Raw genomic sequence first — 21,298 nt, forward strand, 5'->3', positions numbered from 1 at the left:
CCTAAAAGTTCATATGTTGAAGTCCCAACCCCCAATATTACTGTGTTTGGAGACAGGGCTTTTAGGAAGTACTTAAGGTGGAATGGGGTCATAGGGCTAGGACACCAATCTGATAGGATTGGTGGCTTTGTTAGAAGAGGAAGAGTGAGATCTTTTTCTCTCTCTTCTGTAAGAACCCAGAGAGAAGGGAGTCACCTACAAGCTAGGAAAAGAGTCCTCCTCAAAGCCCAACCACACTGGCGCCCAGACGTCTAGTCTCCAGAACTGTTAGAACATAAATTTCTGTTGTTTAACCCACCTAGTCTATGGTATTTTGTTATGGTGGCCTGAGCTAAGACAAATGAGATGACACTTTCAGGCATTTGATACATATCACAAAACTGCTTCTTAAGAAAGCACTTACCAGCTTATACTCTGACCCACAGTGTGTGAAATTATTAATTTCCCTTTAACCTCATCAACTGTGGTCTTCATCATGTGTTATAATCATTTTCAATTTTATATATAAAAAGGGTATTTCATTGTTTCAATTTATTAATTTCTATGTTGTAAAATGGCACAATCTTGCTGGTTACACGGGGTCTTTCCACGGGCCATAAAACTCACTGCATTTAACTCATGAAGAACATGTAATTGTGAGATCTATTTATGAAGTGCCCCAACATGTCACCTATAAAGTTTGTAAACATATGGTCCAATGTCATTCATTTACTTACTCAACAAATACTTATCGAGTACTGGCCAGGTCCTGGGGATACAATATAAGCACAACAGAAATGACTCCTTCCCTAATAGAATTTATAATAGGGAAAGGCATAAAACAGAAAAATTAGAGAGTAAGTGTACATTACATTTAAGAAGGGCGAAAGTACAAAGCTCTGATGTAGTTTGAATTTCAGGTAAGGATTCACTTTGGGAATATTAAAGCTGAGATGCAATGGATGAGCAGCAGTCACTAGGGGGCACTTGAAGCAGAGGGGTTAGGGAGAGAGTCCCAGGAGGTTCTCCTTTGAGATGTCCCAATGTTTTTCTCAAAATGCAAGTCTTATCATGTGATTTCTGCTCCTATTATAGTAGACTGATGTGGTACTCCAAAAGTCCCTCTTCACTACAAAACTCCTGAACACTGAATAAATTATAGCAAATACAGTTAAATGTTATGTTGTACTTATAAGAAAGTAAAAAAATCTCCCAAGAGCAGGAAAATAAAAATGAATTAGGAGCTGAAATCAAAGTAGGGGTGCATGTGAATACCAGGGCTGCCTTAAGGGCAAATGTCGATTCCAAGGAGGTTCTGTAGCTGTGTTGTTCAAGGGAATGCACCACGGGCTCAGAGACCTAATCTGCATGGGCAGCTAAACTTGAGATGCCTGCAAAAACTGGGACGCTTGAATGGGCTATACTATCAGTGAAAGGATGGGCTAGAAAATCAATATCCTTGCAAAGGAGGACAAACAAGGAAATCTGTCTGTTTGTACAACATCTATAGACTGAGTGAAAAGAGTCTTTCTTGAGAATACGCACCACTTGCCTGACCTCATTAAACTGGGTACCACCTGGGCAATCGAGGAATCTCCAAGACGGAAAATAAAACAGCTCCAGTAGCACCTCCTATCACCAAGTAAAAGCAAGAGCAAATCCTTTTGCGAAGCAAGCATTCTCCACCCTGGCCTTGTAGAATTTCCACAGATTAATCCAAGTATATGTGCTTACTACAAAAACTACCAGCAGAATAAGCAAACGGTTGACCATGGCAAAAACATCAGCAGAAACAATGGATCTATTTAAACACCTAGAAATTTTAGCTATTGCAATGATCAGAATACAAAATAACTAATTATAAAAGGTCTAAGGAAACAGAAAAGGAAATAAAAGCCAAGAAAGGAAATGAGAGCTACTCAGAAATTACCAAATGGATTTAAAAAAGAACCTGAGAGAATTTCTAGAACTAAAAAAATTTAATAATTGAAATTAACAATTCAATGAGTAGGTTAAAAAAGCAGGTGTCATAGCTGAAGAGAGAAGTGTGGAAGTAGAGCAAGGGCCAGCAAATGATAGTCTACCACCTGTCTTTGTGAATCAAATTGTATTAGAACACAAGCCACACTCATTCATTTACATACCGCCCATTCGGCTGCTTTTGCTATACAGTAAGAGTCAAGTAGTTGTGACAGACCATATAGCCCACAAAGTACAAAATATTTATTATGTTTACTGTCTAGCCCTTTACAGAAAAAGTCTGCTGAGTCCTGAAGTAGAAGACAGAACTAAAAATATTATATAGAATGCAGCTGGAGAAATAAGTAGATAGGATATGTTTTAGAGACATTAAGAGATATAGAAGATAAAATGCCTAATATATGGGTAATTGGAGTTTGAGAGAGCAAGATTGGAGGAGAGACAATATTTAAAGAGATTACAATATTCCAGAACTGATGACAAACATGGATCTTCATATCCCAATCAAGGTAAATTCAAAGAAATTTGCACTTACCCAATATCAGCGCACATGGATCAGAAAGCCACAAAATTCCCAAACAGAATTATTTAAAAAGAAATCCACACTGAACAGTGAACCCATAAAACACAAAAGAACAAAATAATCCTAAAACTATTAAATCAAATCTCCCTCAAGAGAATGGCAATGAAGCCTTCTTAACCCAGGAAGTCAGAAGAAAATGGAGTACTATCTGCAAAGTTCTGAGAGAAAATAACTGTCAGTGTAGAATGTATAACAAGCAAAATTTTCTTTCAAAAATGTGAATGAAACAAAGAAATTCCAAAATTCATTATCTATAGGTATTCCACTGTATGAAATTCCAAAGAATATATTTTAGGAAAAAAGTAATTTCTAAATTGAAGCAAGTATTGAGTATAAAATAATAAAAAATAATGTCTAATGTGTAAGATTAGAAAACAAATAAGGATACAGTTAAAATACCAGATAACATAAGCATGTAAGCCAGGAAGCTGGTGACTGGAGGGAAATGTTCTAAGGTCTCTGCACTTGGCAGAAGGAGGGGAAAATTTGCTGATTAACATAAGATTTAAAATTTTAGTCACATACATGGTAAAATCTTCAAAAGGTGAAAAATGTAAATGAGGAGAAAAAAAGAAAATACACTGGGTGAAACAAAAAGGAGGCAAGAAAGAAACAAAAAGCTTAGAGACATGAGCCAAAGAGTCCAAAATAAAATGGTAGAAATGAATTTACTCATATCAATACAGATGATAACTGTAAATGGACTAAACTAATTAAAAAACAGAAATTGTTATATTGGATAATTAAATCAGAATCTAGTGTACTATTTATTTATTTATTTTTTTAACATCTTTATTGGGGTACAGTTGCTTTACAATGGTGTGTTAGTTTCTGCTTTATAACAAAGTCAATCAGTTATACATATACATATGTTCCCATATCTCTTCCCTCTTGCGTCTCCCTCCCCCCCACCCTCCCTATCCCACCCCTCCAGGCAGTCACAAAGCACCGAGCTGATCTCCCTGTGCTATGCGGCTGCGGCTGCTTCCCACTAGCTATCTACCTTACGTTTGGTAGTGTATATATGTCCATGCCTCTCTCTCGTTTTGTCACAGCTCACCCTTCTAGTATGCTATTTATAAGACACAAGAATACAGAAAGATTAAACGTAAGAATAAACATATATCAGACAAATGCCAAAAGACGGCTACGCTAATAACCATCTAAATAAACTTTAATGTAAAATGCATTATTAATTATGAAAAGGGTCACTAAATCATAATAATAATTTCCATTTACCAGGAATATTTAATAATTTTTAAACTTGAATACACCTAAGAAACAGTCTCAAAAGCAAAAATTTGCAGAAGTAGAGGAAGAAAACACCACTGCAGTGGCAGCTTTCCATTCACCTTGGTCATAACCCCACAGCTCAAGCAGACAAAAAACCAGTAAGAGTTTAGAAGATTTCAACCACAGAACTCCTGCTTGCCCTACCAAGCTACAGAATATACATATTTTTTCAAATGACATGAAACACTTACAATATTTAACACATAACTGGACATAAAGAAGTCTCAAGTTATGAAGAATCAGTATCATACAGATTACATTCTCTGAACACAAAGAAATTAAGTTAGAAATCAATTTTCAAGAATATAACCCAAAAAAAAATTCACTTTCCTAGAAATTCTAAAATATACTTATAAACAATCCTGTGTCTAAGAAGAAATTATAATGGAAAGTTAGAATTACTTAGAGTGAATTTGAATCAAATACATTATCAAAATGCATATATGTAGCAAAAGCAGTACTTAGTGGAAATTTAACCTTAAATACTTATTTTAGAAAAGAAGAAAAGATGACTAGTAATGAGTTAAACAGCTAATTTAGGAAGGTAGAAAAAATAATCCAAGAAAGTAGAAGGATGGAATAATAAAGACAAAGTGTAATGAAATGGTTGACTACAAAAGGGGGCACACAGGGGAACTTTTAGGGTGGTAGAACTAGCACTAGGGTGGTGAATATATGACTCTATGCATTTGCCAAAACCCACAGAACTATAAGAACTGTGTAGCAAAAAGAGTGAACTTTACTGTATACAAGCTTAAAGAAGAAAAAAAAAATTCTATATCAACTAGGACGCTGAGGGATCCCAGGATGGAATGCATATCGTGCAAGTGGCTCTAACTGTACTGTATGACATAACCTCATTAAATAGCGTGGGGGAAAAAAGAAGGTGTCATATTGAACTTTGGAAAACATTTTTTTTTTTTTCTTTGCGGTATGCGCGCCTCTCACTGTTGTGGCCTCTCCCATTGCGAAGCACGGGCTCTGGATGCACAGGCTCAGCGGCCATGGCTCACGGGCCCAGCCGCTCCACGGCATGTGGGATCTTCCCAGACGGGGGCACGAACCCGTGTCCCCTGCATCGGCAGGGGGACTCTCAACCACTGCGCCACCAGGGAAGCCCGGAAAACATTTTTGATTGGAAACTCTAAGGCCAATAACTAAAGGCCCTGTACACAGTGTACTCTAGTTGGCAAATTCTGAAACTGCTTTACATGTATACTGGGGTTGAACAAACAAGTAAATGGATGGGATGGTGGAAGCCAGATTTCTCACTGTTGAAGAGAGAAGTTACGAATAAGCAAGAGAGGGTGGCTAATATGAGCTTTGTGGTATTGGACTAGAGGCGGAGACATCAGCATGAACTCATGGGTTAGTATACACACATACATACATATCACCTAGCTGTGTCCACTCAGAGGGCCTGGAAGCAATGGCATCCCAATAGCAATGAGCATATCCATCATCCTGATCTTGGTTTCTATATACCGTTCTCTAAGAAAAGGTATCAGGGATCTTTGGAGAAATGGCTGATTCTAGGGCTGAGGCAGGGAAAAACCAATATGAACTACAAGCATGTTTTAGAACCAGAGAGTAAGAAAGTGCTCAAAAAAACACACCAAAGGGAGTCTGCCTGAAAGAGCTCTCAACGGCTAAAGCTGGAACAATTCGAGCAGCAAAACAAAGTAGTATTGGATTATAACCCAAAGTACAAAGTAACTATACATGAATCCATATTGATATAAATAAGTGGTTGACTAAATACACAGGGGACAAGAGACAAATCTTCATTGCAGAATTATTCCAATTTACTGTATGTAGCTAGTCCTCCCTCTAGGAAGTAGGGTTTAATTCCCCTCTCTTCTTGAGTATGAGTTGGACTTAGTGACCTACATCCAAAAAATAGCACATGGAGACAGCAAAACAATATCTTTACAGTGGAGAAAGCTGGCAAACACTACCTTAACTAAGTGATCAAGGTTACCATGACCAGCTGTGTCTTGTAGATACCATGTGCTCCCAGAAAGGATGAGATGAGAGGGTATTTCATTTCTTCAAAAACCTGTGGCCCCAGTCTAACTGTGAGAACGTCAGAGAAACCCAAATTGAGGGACCTTTGACAAAATACTTGGCCAGTACTCCTCTAAACTGTCAAGGTCATGAAAAACAAGGAGGAGAGACTGAGAAACTGCCACAGATCAGAAGAGACTTGAGGACTGAATGTAATGTGGTATCCTGAGTTGGACCTTGGAAAAGAAAAAAGGGCATTTTAAAAAAAAGAAACAACAACAAAATACCCCAATGGACTGGTGAAATCCAAATAAGGCCTCGTGGTTAGTTAAGAGTAATGTGCCGGGCTTCCCTGGCAGCGCAGTGGTTGAGAGTCTGCCTGCTAATGCAGGGGACACGGGTTCGAGCCCTGGTCTGGGAGGATCCCACATGCCGCGGAGCGGCTGGGCCCGTGAGCCACAACTACTGAGCCTGCGCGTCTGGAGCCTGTGCTCCGCAACAAGAGAGGCCGCGATAGTGAGAGGCCCGCGCACCACGATGAAGAGTGGCCCCCCACCGCTTGCCACAACTGGAGAAAGCCCTCGCACAGAAATGAAGACCCAACACAGCCAAAAAAAAAAAAAAAGAGTAATGTGCTAATATTGGTCTTCTAGTTTTGACAAATGTGCTGTAGGAATGTATGACATTATTATGTATGTAACATTAGACTAAACTGAAATACAGAAACTCCCTGTACCATCTTTGCAATTTTTCTGTATATCTAAAATTATTCTAAAATCAAAAAGTTTATTTTTTTCAAAAAATTAATGAAATGGAAAACACAGAAGCAATAGAGTTCAACAAAGCCAAAAATTGCTTCTTTGGAAAGACCAATAAATTTCGCAAACTTCTGATAAGATAGATTGACGGGGAAAGAGAGAGAGAAGGTAAAAATAAACATTTTTAGAATGTAAAGGGAAGATATTTATAGGCAGGAAAAAAAGTATAAAAAGAACAATTTGAATAACTTAATATCAATGCATTTGAAAACTCTGATGAAATGCACTATTTCCCAGAAAATCATAACCTGACAAAATTAACTCAGGAAATAAATGGAAAACCTGATAGTTCTTTAACTATAAAATAAACTGATGCAGTGGTTAAAAATCTTTTCACAAATAGGTCCCTAAGGCCAGATGGTTTTGTTTTCCTATTTTTTGATGTAACTTTTATTTTTTGGAATAGGAAAAATATTTCTTTCTTTATTTATATTGATGTATAGTTGATTTATAATATTATATTAGTCCCAGGTGTACAATATACTGATTTGATGTTTTTATGCATAATACTCCATTTAAAGTTATTATAAAATATTGGCTATATTCTTGCTATTATTTACGTTATATGCTTATCTCTTGTTTATTTTATACCTAGTGGTTTGTACCTCTCCCAGATGGTTTTAAAAATGGGTTACTGATAGACCTTTCGAATCTCGAACAGAACAAGTGGGAAAGCTCCCCAACTCATTTTATATGGCTGCAATACCTTGGATACCAAATCCTGACAAAAACAGTATGAGAAGGGAAAATAATAGGCCAATCTTGTGCCTGTTTAGATCAACACAGATCTAAAAGTACCAGACTGAGTGGCAACAGTAATGGTAAATGGTTCAGATGTATATATACAGCTTTTGGGTTTTGTTTGATTGTTTTCATGCAACAGCATCACATACTGTGTTCTTTAAAAATTTTAGTATGTTGGAAAACTACATGGAGATCCAATGCAAGACCCCAAACTCCTTTCCACACTTTAGATGCTAAGAGGCTTTAAAGGTCCCAAGCTTCAGAAAGGCTACACCAGAAAAGTAGCTCTTGCTTCTGTTCATTGTTAACTTGATCTATATTCAAAGTCATAGTGAAAAAATCCCTTTGCTTTATCTCTTCCTCAGTGATTTACCTTCAGTAGGCTCTTTCGTGCACTGTTTCAGAAAAAACCAGGAGTTGTTTGCTGTGCATGAATGGTGTGGAGGGAAAAGAGAGAAAATTGACTAGGTGACCTTAGTAACCGTTCCCCCCAACTTGCAGCCTGGCAACTTCCTTACTCTGGATGATGGGATACCCGGCTCCTGCTTCTGGCTGTGTCTATGCTGCTGCCCCATTAGGCCCACAATGCTTTCCAGCAACACGAGGGGCTGGGACGGAAGGGGGGTGATCCCAGAACCTCCCCATGGCTCCTTCTAATGCTTATGGGTGGTAGTTGAAGTGAGGCACCTATTCAACGCTTTTCCAGTCTCATCTTCCTGCTTGAGGCTTGTATAAATTGTGCTGCAGTAACACCACTATCAAGTTCACCTTTGCACTGTCAGTCTTTTACAGAGCAATTCCCCAAAGCTTATTTAACTACCATACCATATGTAAAATGTCACTGTTTGATATTTACGTGATATTTTTGTCATTTACAAAGTGCTTACATAATCGTATTTGACCTATTCAGGAACTCATCAGGTAGGCAGCATCGATGATATTACTCACAAGAAACAGGTTGGGAAACTGAGGCCCAGGACCAACTGCTCCAAATGAAATAGCTCAAAAGTGGGGGAACCTCGGCAGGAAGACAGTTGTGCTGACTCCTAGCTCCGTGCTATTTCCAACTTAGTCAGTCTCTACCCACATCGCTCACTTTCTGTTTCTGCCTTATTTTAAAGAGCATAATTATCTTTAGTATTGAATTCCAGCTTGAGTAGGGGTAGATATTTCTGTTTGAAAGTCTGATTGAGGCGCATTTGGGTTGTACTATAGTTTCTGATAGAATCAAAAACGGTTCCTCAGTGTATATTTAAAAGGCCCTCATTGGTAACTTATCTCTTCCACCTCTGCACACATATCACCTGGGATAAAATCTGTCAGGTTAGCCGCACCGTGTAAATTTCACCTTGCGATGACATTGTATCTGGTTGCTCCCCCGTCCCAGAAGTGAGTCTCTAGATTCACAATGGGTGTGATACCTAGACTTAATTTCTCTAAGTCATTTATCAACGACTAGAATTAAGAACTGGTAATGAAAATTCTTGATGAGCCTATTTGATGCAGTCTTCTATGATGTGACTCAAAATATGCAACCTTGTCTCCAAAATGAGAGGCAGGAAGTTGAGGCATGACTTCTGAAGTGATAGGTAAGAGGAAATGTTATGATCTCTGAAGACGGAGGTATTGTGATATGATGATTTGACTGATTCCCGTGAAGGTTGCCTATTACTCTGTGATATGATCTGGAATCCACAGAAAGTAGGGATTACTTTCCATATAAATTATAGTCACGTTGTACTCCCTGTACCCTGTACTCGAAAGCTCGCACAGCTGAGCTGGTCTTTGCCGGGTGTGTAGCAGCTCTAGGATGGCCCTGCTAGACCGTACAAGAGTCAGCGACTCCACTGCATCCCTTACATTAAACAGTGACATAAAAGCCATTTTGTGTTGCTGCTTTAGTTTCTCCACCATCAGCCTGACTCACAAAACCAAGATGTCTAACCATGCACATCAACCTGGAACCTTGCCCTACAGGTATCGTCTCCGAAAGTCTCTTTTCTCCTCGCTGACAGTCCTGAGCTGCGCTAACGCTGAGTGCGGGGCTGTGTTCTTCACGGCCGTCCGTGGCTAGCATCCTGCACGAGTGGGTCGGTTTCTGTCCTTGACTCACTTTTCTCTTTCTTCCTTGGTCTTAGTACCAGCCAGACCTTTTCTGTTTAACTCTATTCTTTTACTCCTGAAACACTCAGAGTGCTATTCAGAGACGCTGTGTCTGCAGGGAAGGCACACGCCTAAGCGCGCTCAGCGCCATGTGACACGATGGGCTCCTGGAAACGGTTCAGATCCAGACAGCACTGCTGTCCTTCGTGTCCATCCATAACAAAAGGCAGTCTTCTTTTCTTTTGCATTTTTGACAGAGGCGGTTCAGGTAATGAGCAAAACGACTCTTTGAGTGTGTGTCTTGACAGACGGAAAGATGATCTTAACAAGAGAATACGGCAAACACTGTAGAAAAGTCAGACTTGACATTGACAGTATTTTTAACGGAAGTCTGTATACATATGAGATGCCACAGACAGGGATGAGAGAAGCTTATTTTCACAGAGGGAGGTTGCTAAAACCCAGAATATTCTATTAGCAAAGAAATTAAGAATATAATTATTTACACGCTGAAATATTTCCACTGAGCAACTACCTATTTTTCACGTTTTTCCTCCTCTTACAATTTACATGCTTGTGGCTGGCTGACAAAGGGAAACATACTAGAATAATGACTAATCAATACTGACAGAGTATTTTATAATTATCCAGGACCTTCACCTTAATATTTCCCCTTTTCCATATAAGAACGCCCATTTCAGAAATGTTAAGTGATTTGCCCAACATGGGTCAGCCCGCAAATTTCAGAGGCAAGATGCAAGTAGAGATCTTTTGCCTCTTTTAATTCTTTCATCGAGACAGCACGACATCTCTGAGTGACATCTGTTAGACTCTAAACATTATAGGAAACATTATGCCTTTTGGGTTATCTTGGAATATTTCTACCCCAACTGAGGTTCAAATTTCCCTAAAACCTATACTCCTTCCTTTCTTTTTTTCTTAAGTTACATATGACCTAAATGCTGAATCAGAGACTGACTCAAATTTCTATTCTAAAGCACCACCCAGAGATACCTTCATAGGTATATATTTTAACCTGGAAAATGAATTTAATGTGTAATATTAAGTATAATATATGCACGAACGTAGAAACATACCTTACATGGTATTTTACAGTGTACCATCATAAGGAAAACAATAGTTTACAGAATAGAAGTAACTATGGCAACCCACAGGTTCAAATCAGGCTGCCTCCCAGGTGGTGGCAGCAGCTCCCAATGGCCTCAGTAACTTTCCATTAAAATGTGTCTCAAACACATACATTTTGGGGGCACATAAGCTGAATTTTCCACTTAATGTTCTCAATTTAATTTTACCTTTCTGTGTTAATGACTAAAATAATCTGATCATACAGGGCTCTCTGGGTTTGTCTGTTCCACTGTAACCTTCTTACCCTCTTGCATTTCAGAGTGCTGCCTAACACTGGGGGGCCGAGCTTTTGATATCCATTGGTCAGGAGGAATTAAGACAGTGCCCAGAGAGATAAGAGACAGTTTCTACTATTGTACAACAGCCCCTCACTTTGACTATCAAAGGTTAGCCATCTGGTTATTCTCACGGTCCCCTGCTTGCCCTGCCACCTCACCCAACAGCCACCCCCCCACAAAGTATGCTGAGTGTGGAGGGTTTAGCTTGGGGTAATAGGAAAAGCGACTAAACTCTGTAACACTGCCCTAATTTCCAAGTAAGGCTGAGTTCCATAATGAGGTGAAAGTCTGAAGAGATTCTGAGATTAGGATCGGTCTTATTTTATTGTAGGATGAGAAAAGGCAGCAGTGGGGACTTCAGCAAGTACTTATTCTACACCCACTATATGCAAGGCACTGTGTTAAGGTTTACAGAGGATAATAGGGGAATGAGAAGTAGTTTTTGCTTTGAAAATATGATCTAGTGCAGCAGAAGCAGGCGTGCACGTGTGCGAGTGTGTGTGTGCATACAAGTATACATGATAAAGTTTATAACTACAGGCAAAAGGTTTGTAGTGTTTGCTTGAGTTAACAGAAGTCTTCTTAGAGGAATTTTGTGATATCTGACTTTAAAAACTTGAAAAAAGAAACCTTACAAGGAGGATAAACAGGTTGTCTGGGGTAAAGATTATGTCGCGAAGAATACCGGGACTTCAAACGAGGTAGACAGAACATGATGATATTGGAAAAACCCGATACTTGTAATTTATTTTTAATTTGTTAATGAAATGAGAATCACCGAAGGCTTTTGCAAAGGAGTATGGTAAAAGTTAGCCTGTAATTTTGAAGGTGATTGCTAGACTAATGTGGGGAGGAAAAAGCAGTAGAGAGATGAATAAAGGTAGATAAGCAAGAAAAAATAAAGGCCAGAATTAGGGTAGACACAACGGAAATGCTAAAAGACAAATCTGAGGAGTACTGTAAAGACAGAATATTGACATTGGCAACAAAATGGGGCTAGGAGGTAAAAGGGAAAGATAAATGAAAGACGAATGGCCATTACTGGAAGTGATATTAATACAAATAACAAAGTCATTCATTCATTCATCAAGTATTTACTGAACACTTACTTTGTGCCTGAGCGTTACTTCTTGTCAGGCACTCTGCTAGGAGCTCAGAGAGGTACAGGAGCGGGTTTCATGAGATGATGGATTTCGTTTTAAATGTGGAGAGTTTAAGACATCAGCAGAAGATTCAAGCTGCCAGTTGTAGACAGAGATCTGTAGCTTAGGAGAAGAGTTGGGTTGGAATTATCTGTATGAAGAGAGGTCATACTTGAAGCTGTGGAAAGTGGCAAGATCACCAACACAGAATTTTTCACTGAAGTAGAAAAAAATCCTCAGAAAGAAGAGAGCAAGTTCAAGAACAGACGTGAGAAAATGCCACACTTGGGGTCTGGAGAAACACGAACTATGAGCGAAGAGACGGCCAAAAAAGAGAAGATAATAGAATAAAATAAAAAGAGGAGCGCTGAGATAGCTGCATCAGGGAAAATGAGAAGCATTTACAGAAGCACGGGGACTTGATATTCCACAGCGTCACCTCTCCCATGAGAGTAAGGAGGGTGGAGCTGGAGAAGGCAATCCATTTCAAGCAGCATCACCGGCAAGTGCGGAGCTGGGGGCCGAACGGGGGAAATGGTGAGAGGAGTTTGGTGGGGAGGAGAAAGAGAACCATGGAGAGGTAGCTTGACGGGACAACAGTACTTAAGACAATGTAAACTATCCCTTCACAGTTTTTTGACCACTCACAAGCCAGGCACTGTTTAATGCGTTTAATCCTTATCACAACTTATGATTTGAGAGAGATACTATCTTATGTCTTTCTTAAAGATGGAGAAATAGAGACAGAACTCGATGCAGAAACTTGCCCTACCTCATCTAGTTAGCAAGTACTACCACTCTGTTCTCTTGTGCGGCTAGATGAAGCTTAGGCTTGTGGGAAGAAAGGAAATATAAAGGGGGGAGATGGAATAACGGGTGAGGCAAGGTACAAAGGGGATGAGATAAAGGGCATCTCCTTTATGGGAGGAGCCCCACCTAGTGAAGGTTCCCTGGAACAAGATGGGGAGGAGAGAGGGAACAAGGTGGAGAGATTTTTAAGGTCAGAGATGCATCGTTGCGGGGGCCTGCATTAGGTGGTATTTTGCTCTTTTGGTAAAACAAGAGGTGAGGTCACTGGCTTAGAGTGCTAAAAGGGGATACTTGTTCCTCAAGTGTGGATTAGGGAAGGGGCTGGGAGGAGACTCTACATAAACCCAGTATTTGTCTCGCTTTATCGATGAACACTTGTTCCACAGCGGAAAAGCAAGGATCATTAGGTATACACAAACCTGTCAACAAACCCTACCCAGACATCCACATGCATTACAACAGAAATACAGATGACACTTAAGCTGGGCAGACCCTAATACTGGGTGGTACATAAGAACTAAAAGGCGACTTCTAATCTCATAGATTCTCTCTCTCTCTGTTTCAAGTGGCTTTAATGGCAAAAAGAAACATAAAGTGCAGCCCACCTAAATCACCGGCATATTGATGTACATTTTTCCTTTGTGGGTTTTTTTTTTCCTCTTGCAAGAAGCATTTGCTATTTAAAATCTGTAACTAGGTGATAATAGCATTTTTCTCTCTTCCCAAGTCACCCCTCCACATTTCACTGTGTGTTTGCAAGTAAAAATACCTGTTGCCATGCACATGAGAGGCGCAGAACGCAAAGCTGTAATGAAGCAGGGTTGGGTCAATGACAGCACCGTTTTCTGAATGCTCCATCAGTTCTGTAAGGTAGCAGAGGTGTCTATAACAGCCCCTCACGCCATAACGGGCACAGTACTCATCCAGCACAAAGACTTGGCCAGGGCTAAACCACCCCTGCAAAAGGAAGAACAGAAATATATATATATATATATATATATATGTTTTTTTTTTTCTCTTTCTGTACCAGGATTTGCTTTTCTGTAGGCACTCTTAGGCATTATAAGCGGAAGCTGCGTTACAGTGTCTTTTGACAATATTTTTAAAATTAGTAGTATGTTTCCTATTGTTTTCTAAAGAGCGAATGTCATCAATTTTGGAACTGATCTGGGTCACTGACAACGTGAAAGCATCCTGTCTTTATTGCCACAGTGAGGCATGGGCAACCGTTCTCCACTGTCACTCACAATTAGTCAAATTTATTCACAGCATCTAAACTGTTGGTCACAAAGAATGACATTACAAAAAACTTCAATCTCTATACGAATCAACTAAAAAGAGAATGGTAAAGCAGACCTGATAACTGAAATTGCCTAGTTTCCAAAAGCATTTTATAAAGTGAACTAAGAGAATGTCAGTAAGTCTAGCAGTGGTAAACATGTACTACTTCGGTATTTAAATATTTGGGATATTGTTCTCATTCTATTGTCTTTCTATGACCAATACAACAAAGTTAATGTTTTACAGCAGTAGTTTCTGGTTCTCTTGAAATGAGATGTTAGGATGGGTGTGTATGCTTGGCTAACAAGAGAGGGCCAGGTTAGGTAGAGCTGGTTTATAAAATATTTCAGGGGATTATATGGATTAATTTAAGATAAAAAAGAGAAAGAAGGGGAAATGGAGAGTTTTCAAAGGGGGCAGCATAATTGTGCAAGAGAAGGAAAAGAACAGTGAGAAATACAGAAAGATGAGACTGCAATAAAAAATAACTAAAAAGGAAGAGGAGAAAAAAGAAAACCAGAATACTACTTACTGTGGTGATAGTATAGGCACCGTACCAGACATACTATGTATATATTTAATATTTAGAACCATCATGCATAGTAGTTACTATGACTCCATGTTACAGATACAGAAACTAAAGTTCAGAGGTAATCAGTGAATTGCTCAAGACGACAGTGCAAATCCGCTGCTGAGCCATGATTTACACCCAGGGTCATCTTGCGCTCAAACACTCTTTCTAATCACACCTACCCTCTAGGTGCAGTTGAAGACACACTGTAGTGTTCTCCTCACACTTCATATGGCACGTGAGGTCATCCACATAATGAAAACGACTTTTGACAGTTCAGGAACTAACCCCACAGAGTGGAATCCCAGAGGAAAGTGTTCTTATTGATGATCAGTCTACGTGTGCTCGTCCACAGAAAGATACATTAGGGTTTTGTGATGACTTGTTTTACTCTCCATGTAATTGTAAAGTTTGGGCTGGATTGGGTTTAAGCTACACAATTACTTGTTGAATAACAGGTACTTAAAAAAGAGTCTATAAATGAATTAATGAACCATCAGCATGATCATGGCAATAAATTGTTTAATTTCTTCCTGTCTACTGAAACATCTCTGATGAGCTGACAGCACATCCTGTCTAAAATCTTATTTTAAAGAGAGTGTAACTTTACTGCATGCAGCTACCATGCTCAGTAGCCAACAGACTAAGTGGTGATAGAAATAGGGATATTCCAGCTGGAGAAATTCCAGAGGAACTGCCATGAACAAAAATCCTTGGATTTAAAGGTACATACGATTTTTAGGCTATAGTTTAATGCCCACATTCTAAGGAGTCAAGCATTCCTTCTAAATGTAAATTATACTTTGTATCCCGAATTTTGGCTGGTTTAAACACAAAGTAGCAGTTTAGCTACTCGATTTAATGCCTTTTTTTTTTTTTTAAAGGAAATTCAAATTATCTTTGGAGGGTTAGATGAAACTAAAGCTTTCCTCTCTCTGTTACATACAGCCCCTGTCATCGTATTATTTATTGCACTGTTCCTTTTCCCTGTCACTTAGATTGTCTTTCTAGGAACAAAAGAGAGACATGAACAGTATCACCATTAGGTGAGCAGAATTTAAACCTTAAAATGTCTGTACAGGTGTTAGTAAATTCTATCACAGAGGTTTTTTATCTTTAGTAAAGCCTTCTATTTTCATTCCACCTTCTCTGGAGGGACTGAGAAACCACAGTTCAGAGTCTGTTTGAGTCCATTCTCCTGTCTATTGAGTGGCACAGCAGTGGTCTTCAAGTGTATAATTTTCAAATTGGGAAGCAATCGATTGGAATCCTTTATCCCTAACTCCAACTATAGTTATTAAATGAGTCAGGGATAATAAAAGGCTCCTTCATAACAAGTATTTCTCACTTTAAAAAATCTTTCACTCTAACCTATAGGGGACGAGATAGACAGATTTGTACTAACCAAGCAAGAATAGGAATCGTTCAGTCTGTGATCCAAAGTCTGCCTCTGGAGTATTCTAAAAAGGAAGGCGTGGTCTAGCTTGCAGGGATTCGCAGAAATAAACTCATCCATACCATGTTTCTGAAAACGGTCTGCATCTGTAAATTCAGAGAGGCATGTACATTTATTTTTGTGGTTTAATAACAGGCAAATGCGCTTTTTGAACAACACAAAATGTATGTCTCATGATAACAGATGACTACTTTCCATTACATAAAATATGACGCCACAAATTCAGCATATAACCATAAAATGCAACATTTTTTGGAGCCTAAACAAAAACGACAGGGAAAAATCTGCCAATCGTTTGGAATGAGGAAATTCTATTCACATTCAAAGCTACTTCAAATATCCATCACAGAAATCATCTTTTTTCCCCCTAATTTAAGAAAACTTGATGCATTTGAAGTATACATTTACTGAAGGAACTGCCTGGAAAAGAACCCGGGCCTATTTATAAAAAAAAACCGACAACGATGGCTAGAAGCCTGCTTTCCAAATGGCAAACTAGGGCAGAAATGAACATACTAGCTTCAGCTGGATCACTTCCAGTCTTTTTTTTGTAGGGAGCTTTTAATGGGACCAACTTTAATGTAGAAATGGCAATGAATGCTCTCAGGCTTCAAGTTTAAGAGACATGAAAAAGGGAGCATCATGCCTGTGCAAATATGCAGACCAAGCACAACGTCCCAAATGGCCCTTCAATCAAAGGCCCAAATTTATTGTTCTTTACAGATTGCATCTTTCAACGCCTATAGACCCTGCGGGTTTATCAAAAGGCAAGCTTTTATGATTGCTTTCATTAATGGTATGTTTTGTCAACGTCTTCAATGTGAGTTATTTACTAAGGAGAGAGAGAGAGAGAGAGCGCCACACACCACCCGAAAGGAGTGCTGGGGTGTTACTACATTAGCTCTGTTAGAGATGTCGCGCATATTGGGCAAGCAATCAGTTATCAAGATAAAAGTGGGCTCTCCTCACAGTGGTAGAGCTGAGGCTCCATTGTTCCTTAAAATTCACGGATAGATCTCATTACTGGTCATCACAAGAAGCAGAGTCCTAAATGTAAGCTAAATGCAGTTTTTAAAAATCTATATGGTCCAACCCTAAAACTGCAAAGGAAAGGAGACAAAAGCTTATTGATTAAACCCAATTATAGAGTCAGGCTCATAATAAAACTCAATATTGATCTGTGGACATGATGCTAACATAATCAGTCACATTTAGATATTTAGCCCAGATCATATTGATCCATGTCAAGTTCAACTTTCAGCCATATTTGTGGACGGAAGAACTATATAATTCAAGCTGAAGGGTCTTCAGAATCACATGTAAAAAGAAAAGATACACAAACTAATTTATATCTCACATCAGTGACAGATATCAAGAGGTGAATGCAGCAAGCAAGCAATGAATGGCCATTCATCAATGATGTAAGGGATACAGTTATGGTCCCTGGAGAAAGTAGCATATGTATTCTTTTGCATTTAGTAATTACTTATCTGAATGATTAAGTACATTACATGTTGTAATTAGTGTTAGTTGCATGAACACTGAACTAAACTGCTTTTCCTGAACTGAGAAATGAGATAATCCAACTTCTCCTGTATTTTATTCTTATGTCTGATAGTCTTTTAATATAAAGTTAAGTATATGATCATGTGAAATAATATCAAATGTGGAGGAAGAATATTGAAAAATGCAAGGCATACATACTATAAAATCAGAAGATTTTGTATTTTAAAGAATTTATCTTAGAATCTTCATCTCTTCATTTGAGTAAAAAAATCTTTTAGTATCACCTTTATGAAATTAAATGACTAGTTTTATAAAACATCTGCTGAATTTTATTCATTATTTCTTTCACCAGAGAAGGTCATAACAAGAAGTTAAAAATAACACCCATTAATGGTTTATGTGTTGAGAAAAGGATATGTAATAAACTTCAGAGAAAAAAATCCATAATTCTCCTTTTACTATAAAGGTTTGTAGAAAAAAATTCTTATTTTAAAATAATGGGTATACAGTCTTTAAATAAGATACACAAGTTTCTGAAAAAAACTGAGTCTATAGTTCATTCCCATAATTAAATCATATTTTCAAAAATAAAGGTACTTTATGAATTATCTTCCTTATGAAATATAACTCAAAACCATATATTATTTAATGTGAGAAACCTTCCCAAATCACACACGTAAAAGGAAAAGTACTTTTCTAGCAAACAGTATTACTGATAAAAATAATATTTATGATAGCAATTTAAGTCACAAACATAGAATGTACATTGACGGTGAAAAAACATACAGGCAAACAAACCGACTAAAATTTTTATTAAAAACAGCAACAACAACCTACAATCTCTTCAGGGCTGTAAATTCTATGAAAGTGAAATGTACTTTCTATGCTATCTGATCAGCACAATTCAAAATATTTTATGTAAATAAACTTCACCATGCACTATTTTACCATTAGTTTCCATGAATTTATGAATAAAAATAAATTAGAAAGGCAATAAATTAGAAAGGTTTCCCTGTGTGGGAAACCTTTCATTTTAAAATCCTCTCATGAACTAAAGTAAAATAGGAAAATAATTATCATTAAAATAGCTAGTGTCTTATTTTTATAAAAGAATATTTTCATAAAGTTTTCTCTTGGAATAACATGTCTTTATTAACTGTGAGGGTAACACAGAGTTATCATCTGGGTCAAATGGAAAACATGCTTTCAATCAATTACATAACCAAATCCAAGGCTTGGAGACTTGCTTTAAAACTGAGTTATACTCGATCATCTTCAATTCATGTTCACCATAACACAGAATTATGGTGATGAGGCTTAAACGGAAAATTATTCATGGCACTAATCAAATGTTCAATGACAACTTAGCTCAGTTCAGTTTGTCTTCTGAAACAATATAAGGAAATCATCGAAAGAAACCAACAAGATAAGAGCTAAAACAATGTACTGTAAAGCTGTCATATATTGTGATGATTAATCTGCGGACTAAGTACAGATGTTGGACATGATAAATGAGGGTACTGGTGGAGAGTTTCTATGGTAACATTTGGATACATGCTCCAGCGTCTTTAGGTAGTACTCTCACCAGGTGTGGTAAAAGTGGGTGGAATAAAACCCAAATTGAGGAGGATTACTATTGGCTATAGATTTAAGAAATTATAGAGGCTTTATTCGAATGGGACCTGAAAATTTAAGTTTTTCATTAGGGTAATAGCTATTGGAAGTCAAGAGAAAAGAATAATTAGCAGGTTCACAGTATCAATTTAAACAGTTAACAACGACTTGAAAATAGCTAGCATAGAAAACCATGTGAGGTCTACTAGCAAGCTGGCAGGTCCCACTGTGGTGGGAGGGCTATTTGGTGGGCATTGACCACAGCCAGCTCCTATGTGCTCAGGAACCCAAATCCCAGGAAGGGTACCTAAGTCAGAAATCAGAATGTGAGAAGGGTAAAAATTAACTGAAATGTTTCTCTTTCCTTTGCAACTAATTCTAAGGATGCTACATGTTTTTCTTTTTCTTTTCTTTTCTTTCCTTACCTTTCCTTTTCTTTCCTTCCCTTCCCTTCCCTCCCCTTCCTTTCTTTCTTTTTTTTCTTGCTGTTCCTGGTGGTGTGAGAGATTAGGGATATAAAAGGGAAAGGGGAAGAAAAAGAGAGTTGGAGGAAGGGGCAAGAACAGGACGGCACCGTAGAAGAGGAGGCCATTTATCAGCCTTCTGAGACCACTCAGGTGCTTGGTCCCAGGCCTGGGACTCCAGTACCAAAAGGACTAAGAAGATGGTGCTGCTAGCTAAGAGCCTGTCTTCTCTGCAAAACCTTGAGCTCAACTAAGCAGCAAATGAACCTTTGAAATACAATAACTTGTTTTAAAATTATCCTATGTTCAGGAGTTTGCCTGTAGCTGCATTTACCACTACCCACCCCAATTAGAATTTCCTTTTAGCACCAACTCTCACTGAGCTTGAAAATTTACAGCAAGTTAAAAGTGGCACAGAGAAGTACCACTTCTCTTTTTAGAGCACCCATATAGACTTCAATAGGAAAAGTTTAAATGTTTTAAAATTTTATGTAGATTATCTTGTTGGTATGTTCACGTACATATGGTTTATGCTGAAGACCTAACAATAAAGGTTGGTAGATATATTCATGAGGGGTCCGTTCATGCCTCTATTATTAACCCAAATAATTTCTTAGCTTGTTTTCGTTAATTGATTAAAAATGAATGTATGGATTTACACATCTTACTTTCTGCAGCAAATAACAAATAAATAATACTTGTATATGATGACAATCTTAATCAACACATACAGACCTATAATCATAGGCAAAGTACACAGATATTCAACATTTATTTGAAATAATATATTCAGTATAAAGTAGGATATACTTTACTGATGAAGGGTGAAATTTAACTTATTAGATCAATCAGGAGAATTAACTTATAAAGTTAAATAAGTTTACAGTCTGATTTAAGAATTTTTTAAAAGTCTGGCTAAAATTGAAAAGAAGGTAAGTACTCTGGTTCATTTTTGACACTGATTTATTATTGAAAGTCAACTAGTACTGTGTTGTATTGTATTATGTAACATACACATTATATGTGTGAGAGGAAAATGAAAAAAAGAAAAAGGTGCTTGCACAGTATTTTGTTTGGGGACCGCAAAGAAGGACAGTTTAAACAACGTCATCCATCTGGCAAGAGGCAGACTGAAGCAGAAAAACTCAACAGTACTCCCCCAACCTCACTCCAATTTACCCTTTTCCTTAGAATTTCTGTAGACCTTGAAAGTCAAAGAAATATGGATGTAGAATAGATACACTTACCGGATAAATCTATAAATACACACCATTATATATACTTTTTAAAAGATAATAAGGTTGTATCCTAATAAGTTAGATTTCATCAATTTATTATTTTGATCTGACTATCCCTAACTATTTGGTATGCTTGGATTTAAAAATGAGCTTTTCTTTTTAAAGTTATAACATAGATTGTAGAAATTCAGGCAAGAGAGGCAATGAATTAGCAACCAATCCCTCCAATTAAACGCATCCACTGTAAATATTTTAGGTATCATTCTACATATATTTAAAAAT

General features: G+C 37.9%; 1 protein-coding gene across 5 annotated transcripts in view; it reads right to left on the reverse strand.

Annotated features, from left to right (window-relative positions):
• CADPS2 (calcium dependent secretion activator 2) overlaps nucleotides 1-21,298 on the reverse strand; it is a 484,769-nt gene that overhangs the window by 146,120 nt on the left and 317,351 nt on the right. For all 5 annotated transcript variants that reach the window (XM_082846689.1, XM_082846688.1, XM_082846687.1 and 2 more), the window contains exons 12-13: nucleotides 16,144-16,280; nucleotides 13,656-13,843 (exon numbers count right to left, since the gene is read on the reverse strand). In XM_082846689.1, the coding sequence (XP_082702815.1) occupies nucleotides 13,656-13,843; nucleotides 16,144-16,280 (325 nt within the window). The remainder of the gene's footprint in view (nucleotides 1-13,655; nucleotides 13,844-16,143; nucleotides 16,281-21,298) is intronic.

This window comes from Leucopleurus acutus, assembly GCF_964270905.1.
Source record: "Leucopleurus acutus genome assembly, chromosome: 9".
Taxonomy (NCBI): Eukaryota; Metazoa; Chordata; class Mammalia; order Artiodactyla; family Delphinidae; genus Leucopleurus; species Leucopleurus acutus.